The sequence below is a fragment of the Drosophila kikkawai genome, chromosome 2L (genome assembly GCF_030179895.1).
Source record: "Drosophila kikkawai strain 14028-0561.14 chromosome 2L, DkikHiC1v2, whole genome shotgun sequence".
Taxonomy (NCBI): domain Eukaryota; kingdom Metazoa; phylum Arthropoda; class Insecta; order Diptera; family Drosophilidae; genus Drosophila; species Drosophila kikkawai.
The window spans coordinates 18,301,294-18,327,378 of record NC_091728.1 but is presented as its reverse complement, the minus strand read 5'-3'; the positions used below and the strand labels follow the sequence as shown (position 1 = coordinate 18,327,378).

The 26,085-nt window shown below is 38.1% G+C and overlaps 1 protein-coding gene across 2 annotated transcripts; it reads left to right on the top strand.

Moving 5' to 3' along the window:
- The first annotated feature begins 410 nt into the window (after positions 1–410).
- Pgant5 (polypeptide N-acetylgalactosaminyltransferase 5) lies at positions 411–25,315 on the top strand. Of its 2 annotated transcripts, none has more exons than XM_017170703.3 (11): positions 411–524; positions 1,045–1,090; positions 17,160–17,990; positions 18,137–18,480; positions 18,550–18,716; positions 18,773–19,091; positions 19,155–19,332; positions 19,579–19,759; positions 24,284–24,423; positions 24,481–24,714; positions 24,772–25,315. In XM_017170703.3, the coding sequence occupies exons 3-11, from the start codon at positions 17,811–17,813 to the stop codon at positions 24,916–24,918; spliced, it is 1,890 nt and encodes a 629-aa protein (XP_017026192.1). In that variant the 5' UTR covers positions 411–524; positions 1,045–1,090; positions 17,160–17,810; the 3' UTR covers positions 24,919–25,315. The 2 variants fall into 2 exon arrangements, with proteins under 2 accessions (XP_017026192.1, XP_017026193.1); XM_017170704.3 differs by lacking the exon at positions 19,579–19,759 and adding an exon at positions 21,188–21,368 and having other exon boundaries at positions 413–524.
- Positions 25,316–26,085: the final 770 nt, after the last annotated feature.

Here is a 26,085-nt window from a genome sequence, read left to right as displayed (position 1 = left end):
TATGTATAGTCATTTAAAAATTTGCTTAATAATTTTATTAACCGTCAAAATAACATGCTACCGAATAACTTGTAACTTCATTGAAAATTATTATGTTATATTTTTTGTTTTCTTCATAATTTTAAATTATCTTACCGTTAAAATAAACTTACTTTTCAAATCCGCGCGGGCATTAGAGCTGCCTGCCTAGCTATATAGCTAGATTCCCAGCTATACAGCTAAAACCTGGCGAATTCGCTAAAAAATTAGCGAACTAGCTTAAAATCTAGCTATATAGCTGGAAATGTAGCAAAATTTTAACTATTTATGGCTAAATGTAGCTTTTTTGCGTTTTAGTGTGCCCAGAAGCCGCGAAAGCGGAATTGCACGCGTTTTTCTGGGACTTTTAGGGGAAAGCCAACTTTCATTCGGCAACACACTGCGACCACTCGTCAACAAAATAATTTTTTTCAGCCGAGGAATGTCGCGTCGCGCATGACTAAATTATTCATTAAGGAATATTCAGTGCTGGTGCAAGTGCAAGTGTGAGTAAACGGGCAATGAGAATCGCTTGAAGTATTCGGCTGACAACAAAAGAAAATTATTTAACAAATCAAACAAATACGCACACAGACCCGGCTGCATACGTGTGCACTTGATACGCAAACGCACACACATACATACACGCGCGTACGCAACAGAGAGCTGTAGTTGTAGTAGAAAGTGCAGCAGGCGCGGTCCATAATAATAAGTATAAGTAAATCCGGGCGTGCGACGTGTAAATAAACCGGGTCGCCCACATTCTAGGGGCGGTACGGGTCGGGCACGGGCACGGCACACCCCACAACCCCCGCCGGAATCGCGGTAAACGTGTTCAATTTTCGAATATCCCCTCTCTCTTTCGCTCTCTGCGTGCCTGTGTGCGTTAGTTAGCGTTCATCCGTGTATGTGTGATTGTTTTTGTTGGTCACTTTAATTCGCCACATACACACACACAGAGACTCGCGTTAATCCTGCTGCTGCTCATCCTCAACGATTTTTTTGTTTTCTCTTTATCTCCCGCAGCAGCAGCAACTCGCAGCAGCTCCCAAAAGGTTTTTCGCCACACAAGGTAGGTTTTCCACTTTTCCGAACATTTTTCGTACACTCATTTACTTATTGGGTCTTAAGCTGGCGCAAGTAATTCCAGTTGCGTTCGTGAACTTGATTCTGATTGGAGGTCGAGCCAATTAAACCGGTTCGTGCAAATATCCGTTGAATCTCCGGTTGGAAGATTCATCTCATTCTTGTTCTTGGCTGCTGCAATTCTTCTCCTTTTGTGTTGTTAAGAAGAGATTTGTGTATGAGTAGGCACATTTTTAATATTAATTAATAATATTTTGCTGGTAAAACTTAAAATAGACATTAATAGGAATTCCTAGTCATAAATTCGGTCTTGCTTACAAAAATAGCAATTAAACCTCACATTCTTTAAACAAAATAATGATTCTAGTTTATATTCCTACTTAAAATTTTAAAAATTTCAAAAACAAAAATTCTAGGAAATTCTGGAAACACTGATTATTCTTCTCAAATAAAAAACCCAGCAGATAAGACACAAGCACATTAATGGGCAATTTTCATTGCTTTTAACTCGGTTTAGCCGATTTCGCTCATTTTCTTCCGCCTTTTCCGCCCGTTATTTGCTATCGGGCATTTCAAATGCATTTTTTCTAATTTTTCTTATCAGCCGCCCTGTGTAGCCAAATGCATTAAGGTCAGAGTGCTATTCATGGGTGAGTAGTACCTGCAATTAGTGCCCACGGCTAATGACAATGGGCCACGTACTTATTGGACGTACTGTGATGATAGTGGTGACCATCGGCTCGGGGAGAAAAATAATGCTCGCTCTTGGGTCGTGACTTTCGTTCGGAAGAGGCAACAAAAAAAGCTGAAGCACTGATTGTGGGAAAGATTTCTCGGAAGCGTACGGCCGCCACTGTCTGAAAATTTCAATGATTATACAAAATATAATTTTTGAGTTTTGTCGGCATTACTCACTAGCGAGTGCCACATAATTACTAGATAGCACGGTTAACCGAAGTCCAGACTCAAGGTACTTAATGGATAAGACAATAAGCCTACTACATATATTTTGGTTTAAAAAAAGACAGGAAAAATAACATAAAGATAAGAACTCGAAATATAATTCTTAGAATATTTATATCTAACTTCTATGAAAGTTATATTTATCATATCTTAAAGAGTCTATTATATTACTCAAAAAAAAATTTTTTTTTCATAAAAATACAATTGAGAATTGTAATATTATTACTATTTCTTGAATATAATTTAACTTAAAATCTTCAAAAATTCAACACAGTTTGACTTAAAATTCAAAGCTTTTAATTAATCAGCAGCTGCTGAAGGTTTTCCAGCTACCGTTCCGCCTGAGAAATAGCGATCGCCTTGCACTTGCCACGCCCACTGTTCGGCCAGTTACTACCTAATACCCCACCTGCACCTTCTTTCCAGCCTAATGCCGACCTGACCTCGGCCTCTGCAGTGCCAGTTGTTGTGTGTGCAAATGAAGCTATAAAACTGGCCCATGCCACCAATAAACGAAAACTTTTTTTGCTGGCCACTTTTAATGGGCGAGAGATCATCTGCTTGCTCCGCCGCCCCTCATCTCCCGCCTTGGAGCAGTGTAGCAATGTTATCCATTTCTCCTTTCCCCTCTACCCCTATCCCTCTCTCGATAAAATTGAGTCTTAGAGGAGAAAGCCATCAACGCTCCGTAAATTCCCCGGAGCAAACACTAAAACTACAACAACTGACACACACCTGCAGGTACAGTTATAGCTGGAAATGGCAACAGCACCAGCAGAAGAAGAGCAAGTGCGATGCTGTGCGGTGCGAGTGAAGATTTCCCCGTAGTAAAGCTGGTTTTACTCTATCGTAATTGTCTAGGATGTAGCCGGGGGTTTTATAGCAATGTCACTGTGGTTTTTTTTGTTAGGTTCTTTAGTGGCAAGAAAGTAACGATAAAGTTGGCCACAACGGATGAGATGACAAAATGTGGTCTCTTAAAAACACGGTTTCCTGTTCATGATCGAGTTTTTCTTTATCGCATGAGTCTGTGATGGAATGCCGGTGTTTAAGATTTATTTATAGGTAACCTATATTTGGGTTAAACACGAATCGAAGTAGGGAAGTTGTTAATTGAGGCGGTTTTTGGGTTAAGGTTTTTTTTTTGGTAAAAGAAATTGGCATGAAGTTTGATTTTGAATTCTTATATTAATTATTGTTTAAAACTTGTAGGAAACTAGTTTTGAAATATTTGGTGCCTGAATGTGGAAATAGCACTGTTGCCATTGTATTTCAGGCTTATTTTCACATTTCTTCTATCAAAGCAACCACATCTAACGTTTTTACTCCTATTATTTTAGTTAAAACCTCTTTGGACTTGTCTCATAATCCCCTTTAGGGTATGCCAGAGTCCATTAGGTCACTTTTAAATTCCTTATTTTACTCGTACAGCCACTCTTTCGACCAAAAAAAGTTTGCTGTCCGTTGTCATCTTTTATGGGTGGCCTGTTGCAGTTGTCGGCTGCCTGCCTGCCACTCATGGCAAAATGAAGACAACTCATCCCGGGATTTTGGTCCCCAAGCAGCTGCCGGCCGCCACCCCCTCATGTCCTATCCTAGCCGGGTTTTCAGGCTTGATTGAGTGCGGCAAGTGTGCAACGGGGGCAGTCAACACAAGTCGCTGGGTAATTGCACGAGGAAAAATTTTAACCATTTTTTAGAGATGGTTTAATCATTCATTATTTAATTTTCCATGGAATTTGCCTTAATTTTGTGCAAAAGCAGGAAACTGCAAGAAAGTTTTTTTTTAGAAGTTCTCGGAAATATTTTCAAAATCATTTAGAGTTTGATTTTTACAGAATTGTATATTTCTTTAGAGTTTGGAAAGGCTTATACTCGTCTTACCCAGACTTCCTTGGATATTTTCCAATGGTCTTAAATTCATAGTTAAGCCATTCAATCGATCTTAAAATCAATCCAATATTTCTTTACGTGTTCGAGACTGACAGCGGTGACAGTGGCCAGTGCTTAGCCGGCGGCTTCTCTTTTCACATCATAAAACGTTAATGAGTTTTTAAGACTTGTTTGCGCATGTGGGGGCGATGGATGGAGAGCAGATGGAGTGAGCCTTCGAGCCAGAGTAGATGCAGCCTTGAAAGTGCAATTGGCCGCCACGGCCAAAAACAGAGCCAAGCTGCTAGCTGACAAAATAAAAAAAACAGCGGTTGCAAAACCAACAAGAGTATGGGAGCCAACTGGAGCTACAATTACAAGCATCATTGGCCTTATTTCTCTTGCTTTTTTTTTTCTCTCTTTGGAGCTGCTGCTTCGAATGTCACACAGATACAGACCAATACACACAGCGGCCTTAAAGCCCAGCTGACGTAGCTAACTATATATATATTTGCACAGCTTTCGCACTCCACTACTCTTGACTCCCTCCCCCGCTCGCTTTTCTTCTTTTATCACGATTTTTTCTCGCCTTTTTCTTGTTTTTGTTCTCGTTGCGCTTTTACGAGCTTCCGAAAATGATTACGCGGCATTTAACACCCCGAAAGACCTACACCCGTTACCCCACATTAAACAAAAAAGAAAGAAACCAAATCTATCCGCAATTGAGGCATTTTCTTATTTCTATTTTTGGCGCATAAAGAGGCTAGAAATATTTCTGAGCCGGAGGTAGCAAGAAATTCTTTTTGTTATCTTGAAAATGTATAAAAAAAAGTTTAAAACATAAGCGAACAAATATCTTAGTGCTACATATTTTTGCTCATATTTTTGCATCAAAAAATGTTTCGCCTCATAAAAGAATGGTGAAGGATACTTGTTCAGCCAGAGATTCTTTTATTAGTTTCTTTTTTTGCCATTTTGTTGCAGCTTGAAAGCTTTAAAAAACGAAATAAGGGAAGAGTGAATATAAAAAGTCATGAGTGCTCCGTTGGACACACAAAATGACATGAAGAAATCTCTATAAAACTATGAAATATAAAATACTTTCCCATTTCTTTACAATTTGCATGAGCTTGCATTTTTGTTGGGTGTCTGTCGGTTTTTCTTTTCATTTTCTTCTCGACCTGTGTGTGTGCGTCTAATGAAAATGGCTTGATTATTTATGAGCATAAATTAAAAATTAACTGTACGCCGCACACACAGAGGCACGCGCTCCTCCTACACAGACGCAATTCAATTATGTTGCATATATTTCATATTGCAATAGCAGCGGGAAATTTATGAGCCATGCCCCCAGGGTCGAACTTGACAAAGCCAAAGCCGAAGCTAGGGCCCAAGCTCGGCTGAAAGCAAGCCAGAGACCGTTGCGAAGCGAGCTAGTCAGCGGAGCAGCACAGAGTGTAATGTCTGACTTTAACTAAGAATTGGTTTATAAAATAAGTCAAGCTGACTTTTCATCAACTAATGATTAATTCTGTGCACAGTTGCCCTAAATTAAGAAAACTACTTGCAGAGATCAATCATAATATGACAATGTCTTGGGGATGCATGCCGAGAGGAAAATTTCGATACTGTAGAAGCATATATGAGCATATTAGTTTCAAGTTTAATAGTTAGTAATGCGGTATCCCGCAATAGGCAACCGACCGACCTTTGAAAATAACCAGAATTGTCCAGAAAATAGCCAAGTTGGCAACGCCGAGAGCAACACCGAGCGGCAACAATAGCTGCGACAGCGCAGCAGAGCCAGCACAGCATATTTACCAAGGTTGGCAACGCGGCTCCGCTGGGTACAATGCAAAACGTGGGTGGGTGGGTGTTTCCACCCAGAGCGGTGGCCCCATAAATTCTGATCAACTATTAGTGCATGAAAAGTAGCCAGGAAAAATGTTTTCTATTTGTTATCTCAGGCATATGTCGCAGAGATAAAAACATAGAAATAACATTTGCCGTCTGACATAATTTCGCACTCAAACCATTTGAGGTTTACGAATTCACGTGTCACCTCACATCTCATGTCTGTCCTGGGCGCAATCTAGGTAATTACTGTGTCACATTACCGTCTGTTAAGACAGAATCGAACAACCGTTACGCAAGGTATTTTAATTAGTTCAATGGCAGTTGCCACCTGCTAAGCTCCGCCTCTTTATCATTCTCCTACCTTTTGGGTGATTTCCAATCAATTTTGGGGATGTAACCAATACCATTTGCATAACCAATAAGCTGAAAGTCGTAACAATCAATGAACTCAGAAGTGAACATAATGGGGAATGCATGTTTTGGGTTATACAGAAGAATCAACAAAGGATCCTCGTATAATTAAATAAAAAAGGAAAAGTTAAAGATAAAGTTTATTTAATTTCGTTATAAAAAGGAACTTCAATTTTAAAATCCTTTCTCTTCGTAAGGGCCACCTCTACAGATGTTGCCTCATTATAATCACAATGCGCGACGATGACTCAGAAATTCTTTGATATATAGAGTGGATGGCACTTTGCATTAGTTTGTAGCGGCGGCGCCCGCTTGGAGATTATGTGGTTGTGTAAGCTCCCTCACAAAAAAAAAATAATAATAATAAGAGGAGGAGGCGAGAGGAGAAATACGCAAATGTGTGCCATAGAAATTTGTGTTCCATTGTCATGGACACGCATCACATGAAAACGAGGAGCCCAGTGAAAATGTTGGAATAAAGTCCGTCAGTCTGTCACATCTACATACAGTGGATATCACAAAAATAGTTATATTGATAAACCCTTTTAAAGTCAGCAAACTTTTACAGTTTTATAATTTAGTTATAAAGTTCTACGATTAAATATCAAATGATTCCTTTAGGATCTAGTGTTTTGAAATCCCTTGGAAAAATGTTACAAACGTTAAATAAATATTAAAAATTTGGTAGTTTAATTGCATACTTAAAAAACGCACGATATAATTTTTCTACCTACACATATTGTAAAAACCTAGCTAATGCTATTTACTTGATGTCGACTGTTTAAATATGGGGCTGTGGGGACACAATTGTCCCCTATACGTGTCTGTAAGTGGAGAAGAGAGTGCGATAAAAGTGGACGGCAGAGGAAAGAGGCATCTGAGGGAAGAGGGGGAGCTGTTCTGCTGCAAGGAAAACGATTAAGTCAAGGCAATAATAAGGAAATAACATTTTAATGGCACATACAGAGAGATTGGCCCCTGTGTGTGTGTGTGTATGTGGAGATCCTCGACTGGTGGCAATTTGTAGCCAGATGTAGGAAAGCGGACAGTAGGGTGCGACTATAGGAAGAACCGCAAAACAGTCGAATCACGTCCACGCCCCTTTTCGCCCCCGGGCCGCATCTGTTACTCCCATGTGCGTTCATGCGTGATTGGTTTTTGTGATAAGAGTGGATTGGGGCTTTTCATTCGGAAACTCACTGACCTGCTTTGATTTAATTTTGTTTAACTAGTTTAAAGATTGAATAGAAGTAGTGAAATTTAAATCAAATCGAATTTTTACTGCAATATATTAAACTTTTGTAGATAAGGCTAAAAGCTTAACTTTTAATATTCAGAAAATCGATAAAACAATAATCGAAATAATTACACGTTTAAAGGAAGCAAAGCGTTAACAGATTATTCATTTTTATTTGGTCATTCCTTTACTTAGTTCATACAACATATAATCCTTTTTTTGCTCCTAACTTGTTCACTTCAAATTTTGGTTGGTTTGCTTGTTCAAAATATGAACTTCTTTGGCTTTTATGGTATGCTAAAGATCGTAAACTACATTTTCTCTTGGGTTAATGACTTGACTCGAATTTTAGTGCTGGGTAAATATAAATTTTAGTACCGCTAAAATTGCCTATTTAAAAATAATATATAATTTGTTAACTGTTCTGCTCTTTAAATACATTTAAACCGATTAGGTCAGCTAGATTGCAGCCTAAACAAATATTTACAAAACTTAGGGAGGGCCCGGCATTACAAAACATTTCTAAATCGTATTTAATAATGCCGTTTAATTAAGTCAACCTTTGCCATTGTATATTGTATAATTGGCTTAATCGCATAAACGAAGCTGCTGGGCATAATTAGAGCCAGAACAAAGCGAAACAGCAACAAATTAATGATGCGGGTCAAACCCATGCCGGAGGTTTTCCGGGTCCAAGAGCCACCCAATGATGGTCCAAATAGAATTACCATTGTGCCGAATGTCAAACCTCAAAAAACTTTTCCGTTTGTTCCATTTATTTGTCTCCCTTTTATGCACAGGGTTTTTGTTTTGTTTTTTTTTTTTTTTTTGTTCTTGTTAGCTGGCTCCGCACAGCTTCGTGCAAAGTTTTACAAATTGCAGGAAAGCGGTATAAAAAAAACCAAGTTTGTTTTAAATAAAAAACGGCGCAGAAAAAAAACTCGAGTGCTGTAAATGAGCAATTGCTATGCAAACGCTGCCCCGCTTAGCATATTCCCGCTTTCTAAACGCCCCCGCTCCTCTGTACATCCTCCTTGTTCTCTTCTGCTACATTTAACACTGCTGCAGAATCAGCAGCAGCGGCAGCAGGGGAGGGCTAAGAAGAAGGTCTCCTCTTCTCTTCGATACCCCATTTCGTTACTTTCCATTCCTTTCTCTCAGTTTTGCACAATCTGGTTTACACAGAAACATTACTTAATATTATTATGTATTTTAAAAATATCCGCCAGCAATACTGGTTAGTGTAACTAACTCTTGAAACAACTGTGCTTGTCTTTGCAACTCAAATATTCTAATAAGTCCAACTAAAACCTCACAAGATATTAAATATATAAAATATCAGAGCTCATGTTCCCTTTTTTTTCTGTGTACTCATGGCAAGCATTAAGCTTCGGTTCTCCGTCTTTCTCTATACATATATACCCCACTTTTTTCTCTCTTTCTATTTACTTTTAATTAAAATGCGTGTCATGAAATCTTTTTTGTTTTCTCGACCAAAAGATTCCACCACGACAACGAGAAGAAGGGAGAGAACCGAAATTAGCGCAAAAATCCGCTTTATGAGCCTGGAATAGTCGATGGCTGGAAATGATAATGATGATGATAATGTCCCCATATCCAGATACATTATTCAGCTGTCAATTTTCGTATTTCGACACATTTTTCTTGATTCGGCGACAGGTTTCCTGCTAGTCTTTTATTTTTTGTTGGCTTTTCCTCTCGAAAATTCCTATTTAATTTGATGCCATTTATTATTTGGCTTTCGTCGCCAAGAAAAATCTCATCTTCAAGGCAATTTTTATGGCTTTTTGTCTATTTAAGTTGATTGATGCCCGCCCGTCTACCGAAGGCCAATCAAATGGATTACTTTTGTGTATTTTGCTTCAGTCAAATTGTTATTAGAATTTATTGTGTTATATACATTATTAAACTGGGTTAAAGTTTGAATTTAGTATTTACAAAGGTGCATGTGCCGACAGCAAATAAATACATTATTTAAGCAGCTGTATATTTGCAGGTAATTTTTTTATCTGCCAGTCTCACACGTCATTAAAACTGGAAGTAAACCAATCCACTCAGTGAACCTGTCGTGGTGCCCTCACTTGCTATCTTCCCCAAACGATACCTTTTATCGCGCTCCTTTGGGGACGGCATTTTTAATTGCTATTCCCATATCTAAGCCTGGCTGGATTTTATCAGCGGATTATACAGTGGAACTTCCTTAACATTCAAGCAGTTTGAGAATTTTTGAGTAATATAAATATATAAACAAGAGATAGTATGCCTAAAATTTTTAGCAGGAAAAGCGCTGCAATTATTGTTCATCCGGAAAATATCTTGAGGAATTTATATTCCTAGTACTCTTCAACTTACTGAACTAAGACTGTATTTGCCATTGCTGGGCGGGGAAATTAGCATTTTATTAGCTGAAATTGCGAGGCGTTGTCGTCGTCATCGTTGTCGCTGTCACTGTCGTCTTAGTTCATTAACCTGCCGGACGGACAGACGGACTTGGCATCGCATTTGTTTTTATGACTCCAAAAAGCAGACCGCTTTACCGGCTGTGTGTGGACTGTGTGGAACGCATGTGTGTGTGTCTGTGTTTGGGGCGTATTTATAGCGCTAATTTGTATCACTCGCCTTCACATTGCGGCTTTACCGACTCTTTGCATGCCAACATGAAGCTGATATAAATTTTATTTGTGTGCAATATAAATTACGCGCCTTTCACATCGGGCAGCCAGAGCAGTTCCAGACTTCCAGAGCTCCAAAAACTCCCGACTTCTGCTGGCAGTCAGCCACAGATCATTAAAGTGCCGAGTGCAGGGCCCCCACAACACCTACATATATACATATAGTAATACAAGCATTACCTCGAAAAAGAATAAAATAACAAAAAAGGAACCCAAACCAAAAACACACTTGAAATTTATGTGAATTTTTTTATTTCAGTTCAGCGCGACTTGCTGTTGAAGTGTGCGCCAAACGAGTGTACTTAATTATACAAAATATTTTCCCTGCCCAACTAAAAGTCAAGTGATTTATTTATGAGAAACATGCTGGGGCAGTGGGATGATGAATTTATGAGTGGAATCTGTTTTTGGGCTATGCAAATTAACGTGTGAAAGCAGAAGCTACTAAAAAGTGTCTTTTCTATTAGTTGTCATTATGCTCGAACTTGTTTGGGGAAATATTACTAGGTCTGTACTTAAATCAAGTGAGTTTACAGTACTCTAATAATTCAGCTTATCACGAATCTGACGTCTGTTGGACTCTACCACCTCAAGTTGTTATCTAGTAAACTATCACAAATCCCATAATTTGTATTTATTTTACAGTTACTTCTCAAATGTTTAACACTAAATAAAGATTAATGTGTGAAATGTCGTGGATCCCATGTGGATTGTATGCAAATTTACAAAAATCTCGGCAAATCGTATAAAACCGGTTCCTAGTCAAATGATCATCAGCTGGTCGCTGGTCAGCGAAACACCCCACTCTCTTAATTGTACAATTTCATTAATTGCATTTAATTGCCTACGTTTTCCAAATTGTTTTCACTCACTGAGCGGCCTGTCTTTTGTTTTTATTTTCCTGTTTGTGTTTTTTTGCACTCTTAATTGCATTTGTGTTACAATTTCATTTTGTAAGCGTTGTCACAATCATCGTTGTTGCCCTCGTTTATTGTTTTGTCTCTGGTTTGGTGGGACCCGAGCGACCTTCGCCAACGCAGCCGCCGATTCATTAATAAATTACTCCGAATTGATTGCCTTCATGCACAGATTTCCCAGAGTGCTCAATAATAGAATATTGTCAATCAGGCTGCGGCAGGTTTTCACTCTGGATGGCACCAAAGACCACACCACGTCGTATGTTTCGATCAGTTAATATTTATGCAACTATCTCTCGCTCCGCCGCCGCATTGCTTCCGCCTCGTGTTTTAGAAGCTCTTGCAAAAAGGCTCTGACACAGATTTTCATCAAATTAATTGCTGTGCGCTTTTTTAAGTGCGCGCCAGGCGCTCAACAAGCGTGCTAAGTGTTTTTGGGCACACAAGTGCAGCTGAAACACGCTTCCGCGCTCACCCTACAGTGCTCGTTAATAAATTGCCGAAATATGTACAAAAATCTATAGTTCTTATCTTAGCAATTACTTACGATAATTATAGTGAGATCTCTACAAAATGTGACAGCACTAGAAATCTAGTTTTGGGTTTGTCCTAGAAAATTTTAAAGTAGTTTCCCGTATCAAAAAAAAAATATTTAAAAGTTATAACAAATCTTTTGAAATTTGTTTGTCCAGTTATCTAATTGAAATAAGATCGATAAACAAATTAAAAATACAAAAAATATTCCTTGTTAGATTATATCAGTCCGGTATATCAAAACCTAATATCGATTTATCCTACTCAACTTTAAAATAACTATTTTTAGATAGATTTTCACGTCAAATAATATCAATATTTTTTGTAATCCCCAAATATACCAGCAAAAAATAAAAAGAATTAAATTTAAAACAAATTAAGCTAACAAAGAAAATGAAGTTTCCAAAGATTTAAAGTAAACAAGACTAAATGAACAGAAAGTATTTTGTTATTTAAGTTATTAACCCAAAAGCAACAACAAAGTTACACGTTCAGCAGCATAGAATGAAAACTTTTGCCAAACTGAAACCCAAAATCATAAAGTTTCTCAAATTTCCGAGCCACTACTGTACATAGACGGATGTACCAGCATAGTCGTCCCGCGCCGCCTTATCAGTGGCAATAAACAGCAGCACAGCTTGAAAAAGCTTTCGGAGAGGCGGCGCCCACTCTTTGGGCCCTTGTAAAAAATTGTTAGCTTCCGCTTTGTGGCCCACAGGCCAAGATAGAGGCGGGAATGGCCAGGGGGTGCAGGAATGGCAGCGGGAATATTTCAATTTATGGCAGTTTGACAGTTTTTCGATGTTACGTGCTGCGAATTTTTCTGCACTGCTGAGCGCGAGGCGCGGCTCTGCGCGCTCTATTTTAATTAAAATCCTGGAAAATTAAATTACGAAAAATGTTCAGCTGGCGCAATGCAGCAAGCAAAGCAAGAGCAAAACTCGAAGTACAAGCAAACAAACAAGCGCTCAAACCTTATACATAGAACACCCACCCACGGAGCCTACTGAATGGGGCAAGAGAGAGGGACGGAAATCACCGCTCAAGTTCACAGAAGCCGGCAACAATTGGAGTCGATTGTCATACATAAATCATCAATTGCTGTCGTCGTCGCTGCGACAGAACAGTGAGTCAAAAGTTGGCAGCAAATTACTCTTGAGAGCTGCGAACATATTTTACATACAGCAAGCGTGGCTTTGAGGCTTTAAGTCCAATGGATGATGGGGTATTTTGAGCAAAGAATAATGGTTGAAAGGAAATTGATCATATTTGTAAAACATATTCCTTAAAAACCAAATATTGAACTATACAATTTAATGATTATTATTTTTATTTAATATAGTATTAATTTTTCACTGAGAACACAGTGTATTTATGTTGTTCACATTGGCTGCTTCCAGCTATTGTTGTTACTCTGTATCCAATATACATGTATTCCTTCTTGTTGATTGGACATCTCTTGCCTCTGGTGATAGCTTCAATTGCTTTGAATTGGATTATAATTAAGTGCTAATGTTGATTCAATAAGTATGTCTATCAGATAAGATTCTAATTTAATTTATAAGCAAAGATTGCGCTGAAGTGCTGTGTGAACAGTGATTAACTTATTTTTATTTCGTATATGAAATACGTATGGTATGTGTGTTTTACTTTTGCCGTTGCTGTTTTCAGCAGCTAAACTGATTACCTGTCAATTAGCAGTTCACAAAGCGTGACTTTCACATGCAGACTGCTCTTTTTCGACCCATACGCCCACTCCCACTACCAGACTCTGTCTCCAGTGTTATTTGCGGATAATTGCATTTCAACATTTTACCAGACGCCAATTATGCTTTTCAAGCAGAACACACACAAATTGTAAAATGTATTCATTTGACATAATTGTAATTGAATTGTCTATAGTGAAATATGCATGTGAATGAATGGCAAAAGCACAAACAACCGTGAAACAGAGCTGTTACAATTTGATTCATTTAAATACGACAAACGCAGACCGAATCGAATGGAAAGCCGCTTTTAAATGACAGCAATAGATGGTTTTTTTAATGCCCTGGAATGATGTAATAGCTTAGCCCCATATTTTTGCATTTTGCATTTGTTGAAATGGAAAGTAAAAAGAGGCTTCATGTAACTTTCAGTCAATAAAATATTACTAAGAAATATTCTTTGTTATATTAAGTATTGTAATCATAATAACCTGTGGGAAATATATATTTTTTAATTTACTTTATTAAAATAAGCCTAGCCTCTTTATACCTAGAGGTATTTTTATACCCTTGCAGGGTATTATAATTTCAGTCAGAAGTTTGCAACGCAGTGAAGGAGACGTTTCCGACCCCATAAAGTATATATATTCTTGATCAGCATCAACAGCCGAGTCGATCTAGCCATGTCCGTCTGTCCGTCTGTCCGTCCGTCTGTCCGTTTCTACGCAAACTAGTCCCTCAGTTTTAAAGCTATCTGAATGAAACTTTGCACATAGTCTTCTATATACTCTCACTGCTATATATGTCGGAACGGGCCGGATCGGACGAATATATCATATAGCTGCCATACAAATGTTCGATAAATTATCAGAAAAAAAATTATAACTTGGGTGTTTTCCAATATTTTTGCATCATTTTTGAGATATAGCTATTTAATATTATTCCAGAATTTTGGTAAAAATTTTATGAAAATCGGACGACTATATCTTATAGCTGCCATAGGAACGATCAGGAAATGGGAAAAAAATTATAACTTCGTTGTTTTTTAACGTATTTTCATCTACTCTGAGATATAAGCTTTTTTTATTATTTCAGAATTTTGGTAAAAATTTTATGAAAATCGGACCACTATATCTTATAGCTGCCATAGGAACAATCGGGAAATTAACCGAAAAAAATTATAACTTCGTTGTTTTTCAACGTATTTTCATCTTCTTTGAGACATGAGCTTTTGGTATTATTTTAGAATTTTGGTAACAATATTATGGAAATCGGACAACTATATCATATAGCTGCCATAGAAGCGATCCGTAGATGTAGAGAAAATGTAAGGCTGGGAATGTAAAACTGTAACTGTCAAACTGTAAACATAATAAATATAGAAAAAATGTTATGAAACTCTGTTTAGTGTCTGTTTTCGGCATTATAATTTATAATATAAATATCAAAACCAATCTGCAAGGGTATACAAACTTCGGCGTGCCGAAGTTAGCTTCCTTTCTTGTTTTTTTTTAATATATTTAATGATTTTATAATGCCCTGATAATTTTTTTATGTTATGTTTTAAATTCTCTAATAAACAATATTTTTTTCTCAGAAAATACGTAAAATTTAATACAACTTCAATCAGATAGAAGCTTCATGAACCGCCGGCATTTCGATTTACTTTTTGCTTAAATATTCCCTGAATTATTAATTATTTTAAATTCCCTCGCTGGTCCAGCGCGTTTTTCAATTTACCTTTATTTTTTTTATAAACTCTCAGACTCATTGGCTTTCGCGACTCTCGCAAAATTGATAATTATAAAAACTGGAATTTTTATACCACATTTCCTTGCCATCGTCCAATGTATTATTGATGGCTTGACATGGCTAAAAGGGCTCTCCAGCGAGCGCCACTGAAGTTATGCCTCTTCTGGGGTCTTGCACATGCAACTGCATATTTTAGCAGAGTGTGTTCATTCCAACAAACCAAGCCCCCGTCCGAAACGCTACCCACCCACTGCATCTGCCCCCGGGCAGCCCAGCCAAGTTGCTCGTTGGATGGTGGGAAACTGGTTTTTCAGAGACTCCCGACTACGACTCCCAGACCCGTAGTCTTGTCTAGTTTGCCGCTCAACGAGGTTGACGTCGCATGCCTTATGAATGATTCAAATGCACGTTATGTGCGCAAAAAACGAAAGATGCAAAGGAGGACTGTGTGGGGCTGTGAAGCTTTCAATACTCTTACACTTGTGTTTTTTTTTCTTCGAGATGTACTTGATGTTTATCCTGTTTGAGAGGGGTGCGAACTTGTAGTTAACTTTATTTTATTTGTAGAAAGTTTTCAAGAGATATACAGACAATATTCGTTATTTAGCTGAAACTATATGTTTCTTGTTTATATAACAAATATGTACTGATTTTTGAAAATCTAAAAATCTTCCTAAAACTAATGATCAAGTGATCAATTGATCACATATGTAGGTTTAGATTCTTTAAACAATTTTTAAATATTTAATGGGTTTTACTTAGTACACCTTTCCATTTAAATCTTTAGAGCTCCATAATCCTCTAGTAAAGCTTACAAAAATTGGATGATACCCCTTGAAAGAGTATCCGGAAAAAACAGAAAAGCCCCGGCAAAATACCGTTAAGAGTTGTTGCGCTTTTGGCGCTCGGTCTCACTCACTCTGTCGCTCTGACAGCTCTTGGCTTGTTTGGCGTTTCGGCTGATGCTGCTTGTCTTGCCGCTGTTTGTTGTTGTTTTTGTTGTTGCTGTCTGTGACTATGACCTTTGTCAATGGAATTTTTTGGCCAAAACGGCTTTTGGATTGGAGGAGAAGAAAAAACCAACTGTTTTTTTTCTACTCATTCCTCTTCTTTACGGTTGGCATTTGGTGTGTGCAAGCGCACGAGATTTTGCGGTGGGAAACGGCTCAAAATAAAAATAAAACAAAAAAAAAAAACAAAGATGCAAGCCGGAAAAAAGGTATTGAAAGCTAAGCTTTGATTCGATTTATTGATGCAGATGTTGTTGGCATGAAAAGCACATGATTGTCTTTCTTTATACAAAAAGGGCAGACGATTCGAGGAACTAAAAGATAATAAAATAAACAATATAGCTTTACGTCGTATTTTTTTAGTTTTTGGTTTTGAATTTTTGCAATGTATATTAAGATATTAATATTTGTGGGGAAATTTAATTAATTTTCTATTTCATATAGGCAAATATTCAGTAATATAAGTGGTTTTTCTTATATGTTAATACAAATCTTTATCTTCACTGAGTAAAAAGATTAGATTAAAAGTATAACATTTAATCGAAAAAATCTTAACTTGCTCTCACAGAAATAAATATATATGTGATTTTTTATCAGATTCTTAAACCAAATATCATTTTTTCTCTTTTATCACACGTCACTTAACATGTAAGGCTACTCACGGCAATTCGCAGATTAAGTCTAATATTTTCCCAGACAAACGTCAATTAACAACTTATCTTAAAGCTACAAGTAATTATTTATTTAATGTTAATGCAAGTCACCTTGATGACCAACTGATAAGTTTAAATAACATTATTTCAGGAAACAATAATAACTGCATGTAGAATTACTCATCATTAAAAAGGTATTTTTGGTTTAATTGAGAGTATTTGCGCCTAACTAAATTGCGAGCAAACCACAGCAGGAAAAAAAAAACAAAACCAAAACAATAAATTTAGCGTATTTATTTGCTTATTGGGCTAACAAAAAACTGAGTTCGTGGCAGAGCGATATGAAATCATAACTTTCATTTTTTTTTTGCTGCCGCTATTCATTATTATTATCTCAAAATGTGATTTATCATAGCTTTTGTTTTCTTTTCTTTTTTGCTTTCTTTGCAGCTGTTGAATAATTTAATCGAAGGTCTCGCGATAAATAGAGAGAGCGATATTCGATAGACGACAAACTAAAAGTGGTCCGGGAATGAGTTTTCCAAGGCGAAACCGGACCTGGAACTCGTCTCCATGGAATACTGATCGTTGCTAAAAGGATGCGGATACTTTCATACCATAAAGAAGGCCAACAACTACAACAGAGGCGGCAATAATCAAGGTCAAATCGAAGGTTAGCATGAAAGAGAGTGGTAGGAAGACAGGCCGAAGACAGACAGCTAGAGAGAGAGACGAGGCGAGACTAGAGGAGCTCCCATATGTGCCAACAACTACAACAACAGCAACTAAAAGAACCACAAATTTAATAACATTTCACGCTTGAGGGAGCGATAAAAGTCTGATAACGAAAGATAACCGATAACCAACCACACAAGAGCAACAACATCAACATTACAAATATAAGGCAACACAAAACAACATCAACATATCGTCGAGAAACTAGAAGAGAGAAAAAATAAAACAACAGGGTACTAAAATGATCGTCCCTCACTAAAAATCAAGATATTACAAAGTTCCACATCATCAACATTTCCGAAGATCAGCAGTTAACCCGCAGTTAACAGAGAGACATATAGTTAACATTGAGACGTAGCCACAATCATGACCTTCTCCACCTTCACACGCAAAATGCGCGGACGCATGCGCTCCAACACCTGCAGGATTGTCCTACTCACTTCACTCGTATGGGTGATATTCGACTTTGTGCTCATCGCCCGCTACTCGGATTGCATCGGCAAGGACGGATGGCGCTGCAAGCGATCGGGGGAGTACGACGTGGAGGTGAGTTTTTGGTCGGAAATTAGTTGTTACGTCTTCAGAAATTGAGCTATGAAGCAGAGCTAGCTGTCGACAGGGCACTTTGAGCTTCAAAGTCTAGTAAAAATCCCTTTTTTTATCCTCAATATCCTTCTTTTTTCTACCCATAGTTACCCAACGCCGAGCGTCTGGTGGATGACAACCAACTAGTGGACGACAATGAGATTAATACAGAGAAATCCTTGGATGGTGATTCGGGAGCTCTTATTATGGGACAGGGCTTTGCGTCCGGTGGCATTTCAATGACCTATCCCAGTGTGGTGCTTAAAAAGTGGTTCCTGGCTCCCTCTGTGCAGGAGGCGAAAGGCAAGCCCGGCGAGATGGGCAAGCCGGTGAAGATACCCGCTGACATGAAGGATCTCATGAAGGACAAGTTCAAGGAGAACCAGTTCAATCTGTTGGCCAGCGACATGATCTCGTTGAATCGGTCGTTGACTGATGTGCGGCACGAAGGGTGAGTTATATTCGTATCCATTAACTGAGTCCTTACTGAAAACTGGTTTCATTTTTAATCCCACTGTAGTTGCCGCCGCAAGCACTATCCCTCAAAGCTGCCAACCACTTCAATTGTGATAGTTTTCCATAACGAGGCCTGGACGACGCTGCTGCGAACCGTGTGGAGTGTGATCAATCGTTCGCCGCGTGCTTTGCTAAAGGAGATTATCCTAGTGGACGATGCCAGCGAGAGGGGTGAGTTGGCGATATCTGAAAGATATCCTAGTTGTATAATTATTTCTCTGCTGCAGATTTCCTGGGCAAACAGCTAGAGGAGTACGTAGCCAAGCTTCCTGTCAAGACGTTTGTGCTGCGCACAGAGAAACGTTCGGGCTTGATTCGGGCCCGCCTCCTAGGTGCCGAGCATGTCAGTGGCGAGGTAATCACCTTCCTGGATGCCCATTGTGAGTGCACGGAGGGCTGGCTGGAGCCTCTGTTGGCGCGCATCGTACAGAATCGTCGAACGGTTGTGTGTCCCATTATTGATGTCATTTCGGATGAGACATTCGAGTATATCACGGCCTCGGATTCCACGTGGGGTGGCTTTAACTGGAAACTCAACTTTAGATGGTAAGCAATGGAGAGTACGGAGGCAATGGAAATCTTTGAACCCTATTATTTCTTAATTTGCAGGTACCGAGTGCCATCGCGTGAAATGGCGCGCAGAAATAACGATAGAACTGCTCCGCTGCGCACTCCTACTATGGCCGGTGGTCTGTTCTCCATCGATAAGGATTACTTCTATGAGATTGGCTCCTACGATGAGGGCATGGACATCTGGGGTGGCGAGAATCTGGAGATGTCGTTCCGTGTAAGGCAATGTCAAAGCATTTTCCCAATACTTTTTCCTTCCGTTTTCTTCTATATTTCTTCATTTGTTACGTTTGAATTACTGGTTAATTTTATAGCCGCAAATCAAATTCAAATGCTGCTTAAATTAAGGATTCTTTATTTATTTTAAGAGTTATCAATTTAAATTTAAATTTATTTCTAATCACACGAAAAAAACAACCAACCAACACGAAAACATTACAACAAACGCAATCGAAACCCGCAGATTTGGCAGTGCGGCGGCATTTTAGAAATAATACCCTGCTCCCATGTGGGTCACGTGTTCCGTGACAAATCGCCGTACACCTTCCCCGGCGGCGTGGCCAAAATTGTGCTGCACAATGCGGCCCGAGTGGCCGAAGTTTGGCTGGACGAGTGGCGTGATTTCTATTATTCGATGAGCACAGGTTCGCAAAAAACAAACAAAACAAACAAAAAACCACCAACAATCAAAATCAATCAACAAACCAAACAGTCAAATAACATGATTCCAACCACAAGTCAATTTTAAATTGCGTGCATCTCTAACTTCTAACCTTAAGAACTACTCGTTATCTCCTAATCGTAATTGGTTTTAATTCGCTAACAGAAAACACAACCCAAAAACAAAAAGGTTCCCACTAACACTAACACCTTACATATTAAATCCAGCTGATATGTATTTTGAGCATACAACTAACTAATCTATAGCTACTATAACCATAACCCAACAATTAGTATTTATCAATAACTTGATCATCCCTAAAAGTATGTCGTGTTCATCAGAGAGAGCGCTCCTGAAATCCACGACGATGATGAGCTTCCTTTCCTTTAACTCACAAGCACTGGCATTACCTTAATATATTAGAACGTTTCCCTTTTTTATGATTTCTCTGATCGAAATTCTTCTCAATGTTTCTCCGAATTCTCCTCAGTTTCTCAGTACTTTTCGTGCTCATGCTCATTACATAATCAATCAATCAGCTAACTCCGAAATAATACTAAACACTACTTAGGCCTAGGTATTAACGTATCCAGTTATAATCCAGTTGTTATCCAGTAAAAACGTGTTAAAAACCTAAGCTAAACATTACTGACATACATTTATCTCGTTGCTTATTAATTATGTTTTAAGTATCTGACCAATTGGTGACTAATTATTGTATTAAGTTAATTTTATTATTTATTTATTAAGTTGTAACTAATACTTGAAATTCTGTTGACATTTTTTTTATGGGTTTCTTAAACAACGTTCTGTGTTCCTGGTTGTCTTGAGGGTTGGGTGTGGCTTGAAAGATTATGAACAAATTTCTGAGTTAAATATATCATTTGGATATATTCGATATTTATATTTATAAAGTACAAGCAAGTTTCTTCCCAGAATAGCAGTTTCTTTAAAAGAAAACCTCATTTTTGATAGCAAAATTTATTACCACTATGGAAGTGGTACTTTAAAGTGTCGCAAAGTTTCTGTGCTTTTCAAAATGATTTCCTATTACTAGCTTCCTAGCTTTCAAATTTACCTGCCCCTTTTCTTCATCCTTTATTCCGATTTCATTCCTCAAGACATGGTTGGGCAGCGAATTTCAAAAATCAAAGTCCAAAAACAGAAACTTGCAGTAAAAAAGACTAAGGATTTAGGCCCAAAGAGACGCCCTATAAGCTTGTTTAAAAAACTCTATCAACAGCTCTTTCTACATTTATATATTATATATCTTGTGTATATCTTTCTCGTCCAATTTTTGCCTTCTCTCCACTCCACTTGATTGTTGAATGTAACAACCACATAAACACTCTCAAAAAACCCCACTGAAAATCCGAAAACCGAAATATAAATTATGCGACTCGAATCCCAGGTGTGGATGTGCGGCGGCGTGCTCGAAATCGCGCCCTGCTCCCGCGTGGGTCACGTCTTTCGCAAGTCTACGCCGTACACATTCCCCGGCGGCACTACGGAGATTGTCAATCACAATAATGCCCGTCTGGTTGAGGTTTGGCTGGACGACTGGAAAGAGTTCTACTACAGCTTTTACCCAGGTTAAAAAAAAAAAATACAAACAAAATAAACAAAAAAATCCCCGAAATGCAAAAACCAACAAAACAAACAGAATGCTTCCCTCACTTTCTTCTCTCATATTGTCACGTTCTCTCTCTCTACTCTCTAATTTCTATTTTGTCTGTCTCTTAAATAGTGTGTTTTGTTCCGTATATATCTCTCTCCGCATACTCCACAAAAATAATAATAGTAACTATAGCATTTATACCGAGCAAACAGCAGCAGCACGCCCTGCATTATGCAATGTCTATATACACACACACGTATAAATATTTTATCAATATTTATGATTTATGGCATGGCCGTGACCGACAAAATCCAATCCACCAGACAATAAATAAAAAATAGCAATCCACCGATCAATCAACTGAATCCAACCACGAAATATTTGATTTCTTCACCCTTTTTATATGTTATTTAATTTGCAAAAAATACGTTTTTGTTTTATTGGTTCCCTCGTCTGACTCTCCTTCATTTCGTTTTCTCTCTGACTTTTATTTGTTATATTTCTCAGTTCCGTTTTGGTCTTGTTTAATCCGGCGTTCCGCCGACCCTTGTCTTTGTCCTTGTAGTGTCCCCAATTTCCATAGATCCCCAGAATTATTTAACAAAAATCACTATGGATTTCAAATTTCTTTAAAAAGTTTAACCGAATAAGGTTTGCAATGAAATATATTGTTATTCAAAAGGGAATGGCTCTTACAATCTTGTTTGTAATATTAACAAAGTTATATTGTTTCGGTTTGGTTATTATTTCATTTTTACTCAAACTGAAATACAAATTGAATGTATCTGGTACTTGTATCTACAGCTGTGTTCACGGAAATAGCAGTGCCCCACGACCTGCACGTTTAAGATTGGAAAATACTATTACAAACACTATTTTCATAAAAATTTTTTTCATAAAGGCTTAGTGTATTTAATTATTAACAATACCACAATCATTTAATTTAGGTAACATAAACCTTATAGAAGAAATAGCTAATAATAACAAAAAAGGTCTATATTATGCCGATCATTGAAATAGCAGTGAAAAACTAAAATTCTTCATAAATTTAAAAATATCGTATAAGAAACCTATTTCTTCTTAAATTCTAATTGACTATGATCTAATATTTTGTTAAATAGCCTTTAGAAGCTATCATAGCCTCATACCTGGGTGGCAAGGAGTCCACCAAGTCTTAGCAACGCTTGAGGGGATTATGGTCTCATTCCTCCTGCACAAATCGCCAAAGCTGTGGCTTAGAAGTCGGAAACTTCTTTAATACGTAGCCCTTTAAGTCCCCCATAAGTTTTCGATCGGATTTATATCCGGGGACTGTGCAGGCCATGGCATTGCATCCACTTTTTCATTAAGAACCCACTCCTTGGCCACCTTGATGGTATGATTAGGGTCACTGTACTGCTGAAATGTCCAAATTAATGGCATATTTTCATCAGGATACGACTGCAAGACAGTTTTTAATATTTAGACATAAACATAATGGTCTTTGATCCCACCGATCATATATACGGGACCTACAACGTTGTATGAAAAGTATGATTTTTAGGCCACCATGTTTTACTGTCTTCAGCGTATGGTTTGGAGGATACTATCTATTTGGAGGTCGACGGACATATTGTCTTGTCCTATTCCACCAAATAAAACTAGTTTGGAGTCATTTGTCCAAAGGATATTACGCCATTTGAATAGTGGCAGTTCAAGTGGCTATTGGCGAACTCGGATCTGGCCTTGATATGCCTGTAACCAAGCAGTGACATTTTCCATGGACTTCGCGAATCAAAAATGTATTCAATAAGTCCCCGGCGAATGGTCCCATGACTGATTCCCATGCCAATTCCCGCTCATATATCCCTAGAGGATGCAAAAGGACGAGCTTTGCTGAAGCGAAGTACGCGTCTAGCCTGTACAATTGTGGTTTTGCGAATCGTACCTCGGTTTTTTTGGGTTCGGTTCATATTTTATGATTTATAAACTATTTTAAAAGAACAATTTGAAAGATTTAGAGACTCTTTACATGTTTTGCTCTTCTTTCTAGGCTAAGTAATCTGATACCTTTCTATCATGGAGCAGTGAGGTCCTGCGCCCACTAAAATAATTTTTTTTGCGTTGTAAAGGTGTATTATAGTATAAACTATAATAACGACCGTAATTAAACTTATTTTTTACAAAATTAAAAGAAATTTCGGCACTTTTTGCGAAAGAAAATTAAATACTGCTATTTCAGTGATCGGCCAAAACGAGCTGCATATGTGAAAAAATATCAATAAAACATAAAAATAGAGCAAATCTAACGGAATTTTTTCTCGATTCTTATCTTTATGTTCCATTTTACAAAAACAATGTGCAATAGATCAGCTAGCAAAACGGAATGTGTACAAAAAAACGTTTTGAAGTTGTTCCTCTGTCGCACTGCTATTTCCGTGAACACAGCTGTATATTTGGGGTGCCACAGAAATCGCTATGGCTTTAAAAAAGTAATTTCAAATCTCTGTGATTTTAAATCCCTAGTTATTTCTCTGGTTCCCCTGCGTGCCTGTAGTTATGTTTAAATGTCTTGTAAATTATATATGTAATTGGCTTTGCTTTTAAATTAAATACTTTAAAAGTGCTTGTGGTAGTCGTTGGGTAAATGTTTTTTGCATGCTTTATTTTATGTACTAAATGTATTTAATATATTTATAACTTTCATCACACGCACCAAGACTTTTATATTTATATTTGATCATAAAAGCATTTTTAACTTGCCTTTCTAACACACCCACACACACACACACCTAGATCTTAAAACACGAAACACTCACCAGCGCATAAATGTTTTCTTTAATTAGTCATGAATATCCTTTACTAATCACCTATTTTTATTTATTTTTACCACCCTTACCCCAACTTTAGGTGCTCGCAAAGCTTCGGCTGGCGATGTTAGCGATCGTAAGGCTCTGCGAGATCGGCTCAAGTGCAAGAGCTTCCGTTGGTATTTGGAGAACGTTTATCCCGAGAGCTTAATGCCCTTGGACTATTACTATCTGGGAGAGGTAACCTTTCAGATGGCATAAAAATGGCATACCCTTACTTATGTTTATTCCTAATAGATCCGCAATGCGGAAACGGAAACCTGCCTGGACACGATGGGACGGAAGTACAACGAGAAGGTTGGCATTAGCTATTGCCATGGCTTGGGTGGCAACCAGGTGTTTGCCTACACCAAGAGACAGCAGATCATGTCGGATGACCTGTGCCTGGACGCATCCAGCTCCAATGGTCCCGTCAACATGGTTCGATGCCACAACATGGGCGGCAATCAGGAGTGGGTCTACGATGCGGAGGTGAGTGCCAGTCTTTGCCTTACAAGAAACACCACTAACTCAGGTTTATTTATGCAGGAGAAGTGGATACGCCACACGAATACCGGTCAGTGCTTACAGCGAGCCACAAGGGACGATGCCAATACGCCGCTGCTGCGTCCCTGCAGCTACGGAAAGGGCCAGCAGTGGCTGATGGAGTCCAAGTTCAAGTGGCAGGCTCACTAGCTGAATGACACCGATGACTACAACTAAACTAAAACGGATCCTACTAACTATATACATACTGAGAACTTCCAATTTTTGTGTTTAGACCATGATGTTTGCTCTTGTTCTTTTGACATTTAATTAGCCTTTTAGTTATACTCTCTATCTCCTATTCTCTGTGTGCGTGAATGTGTTTGCTGCCGGAGAGCCAACTCCTTCGGCGGCAGGTTGTCTTCCCAAAAACAAAAAACAAATTGTGAGTGTGCTTGTGAGTTATATATCCTAAGTACATGATGGGCATGTACATGTATGTAGGCAGGCAGTTGTACGATTTATCTAGGTATATACACATATGTATTTGTAATGTAATTTACATTTAGCTTCGAGACCAAGTACCAATAAATTGGCATTTAACTGACATTTTGTGCTTCGCAGAATATAATTTTGAAAACCCAGCAAATGAGCAGGCCAAGCAATTGCCACAAGTGTGTCATAGAACAGAGCATCTAAGCTACTGATGAAGAAGAGCCCCAACAGCAGCACGCCACATTCCTAGCTAGATTTTGTTTCGTATTTAAGTCGCTTCATGGGTTGTTCCTTTCCCCCCCTTTAGGCTATTCAAAAATCAGAAAAATGTATGTTGCTTTGTACCAAAACGATGCGCTCCCTCATATCACTAAAAAAAACAAAAACGAAAATGCTTCTAAACCATAATCATTATACACAAAGGATACATGAAAAGAAAAACATGAAAAATCTCTTAAAAATTGCACGCATATCATAAATACAGTGTAAAAATATTTATAAAATAGATCTGAAAAGGGAATAATAACAAGAGAATTGTACATACGATTATTGTAGCTATTATAAATATACATTTAAATAAAATATTTATGTGTAGTATATGATATACATATATATATGCGAAGCAAGCAAAAACTGTACTATAAATTGCATTTAGCTTTAAGTTTACCCCTAAGTTCTAAATTAAATTTAGATTTAGTCAAGGTTTTTCATTACCAACAACACGAAACAATAGCTCTCGACTAAATATTGCTCAAAATCGAAGAACTCTAATCTCTCAGCTATTGTGTAAATATTTCGAAAATAATTCCAATCAAAAGAATGAAGCGTAAACCTGACTACGATCGGAATTCCGCACAGACAGACCCTAGGACACAGGCCAAG

Excerpts from the sequence above, each read along its gene's own strand:
- Pgant5 (XM_017170703.3), top strand. The coding sequence starts at position 17,811 with ATGACCTTCTCCACCTTCACACGCAAAATGCGCGGACGCATGCGCTCC. Across the intron at positions 19,760-24,283 it reads CTATTATTCGATGAGCACAG|GTGCTCGCAAAGCTTCGGCT; the intron begins GTTCGCAAAAAA and ends CCCCAACTTTAG. Across the intron at positions 24,715-24,771 it reads AGTGGGTCTACGATGCGGAG|GAGAAGTGGATACGCCACAC; the intron begins GTGAGTGCCAGT and ends TTATTTATGCAG.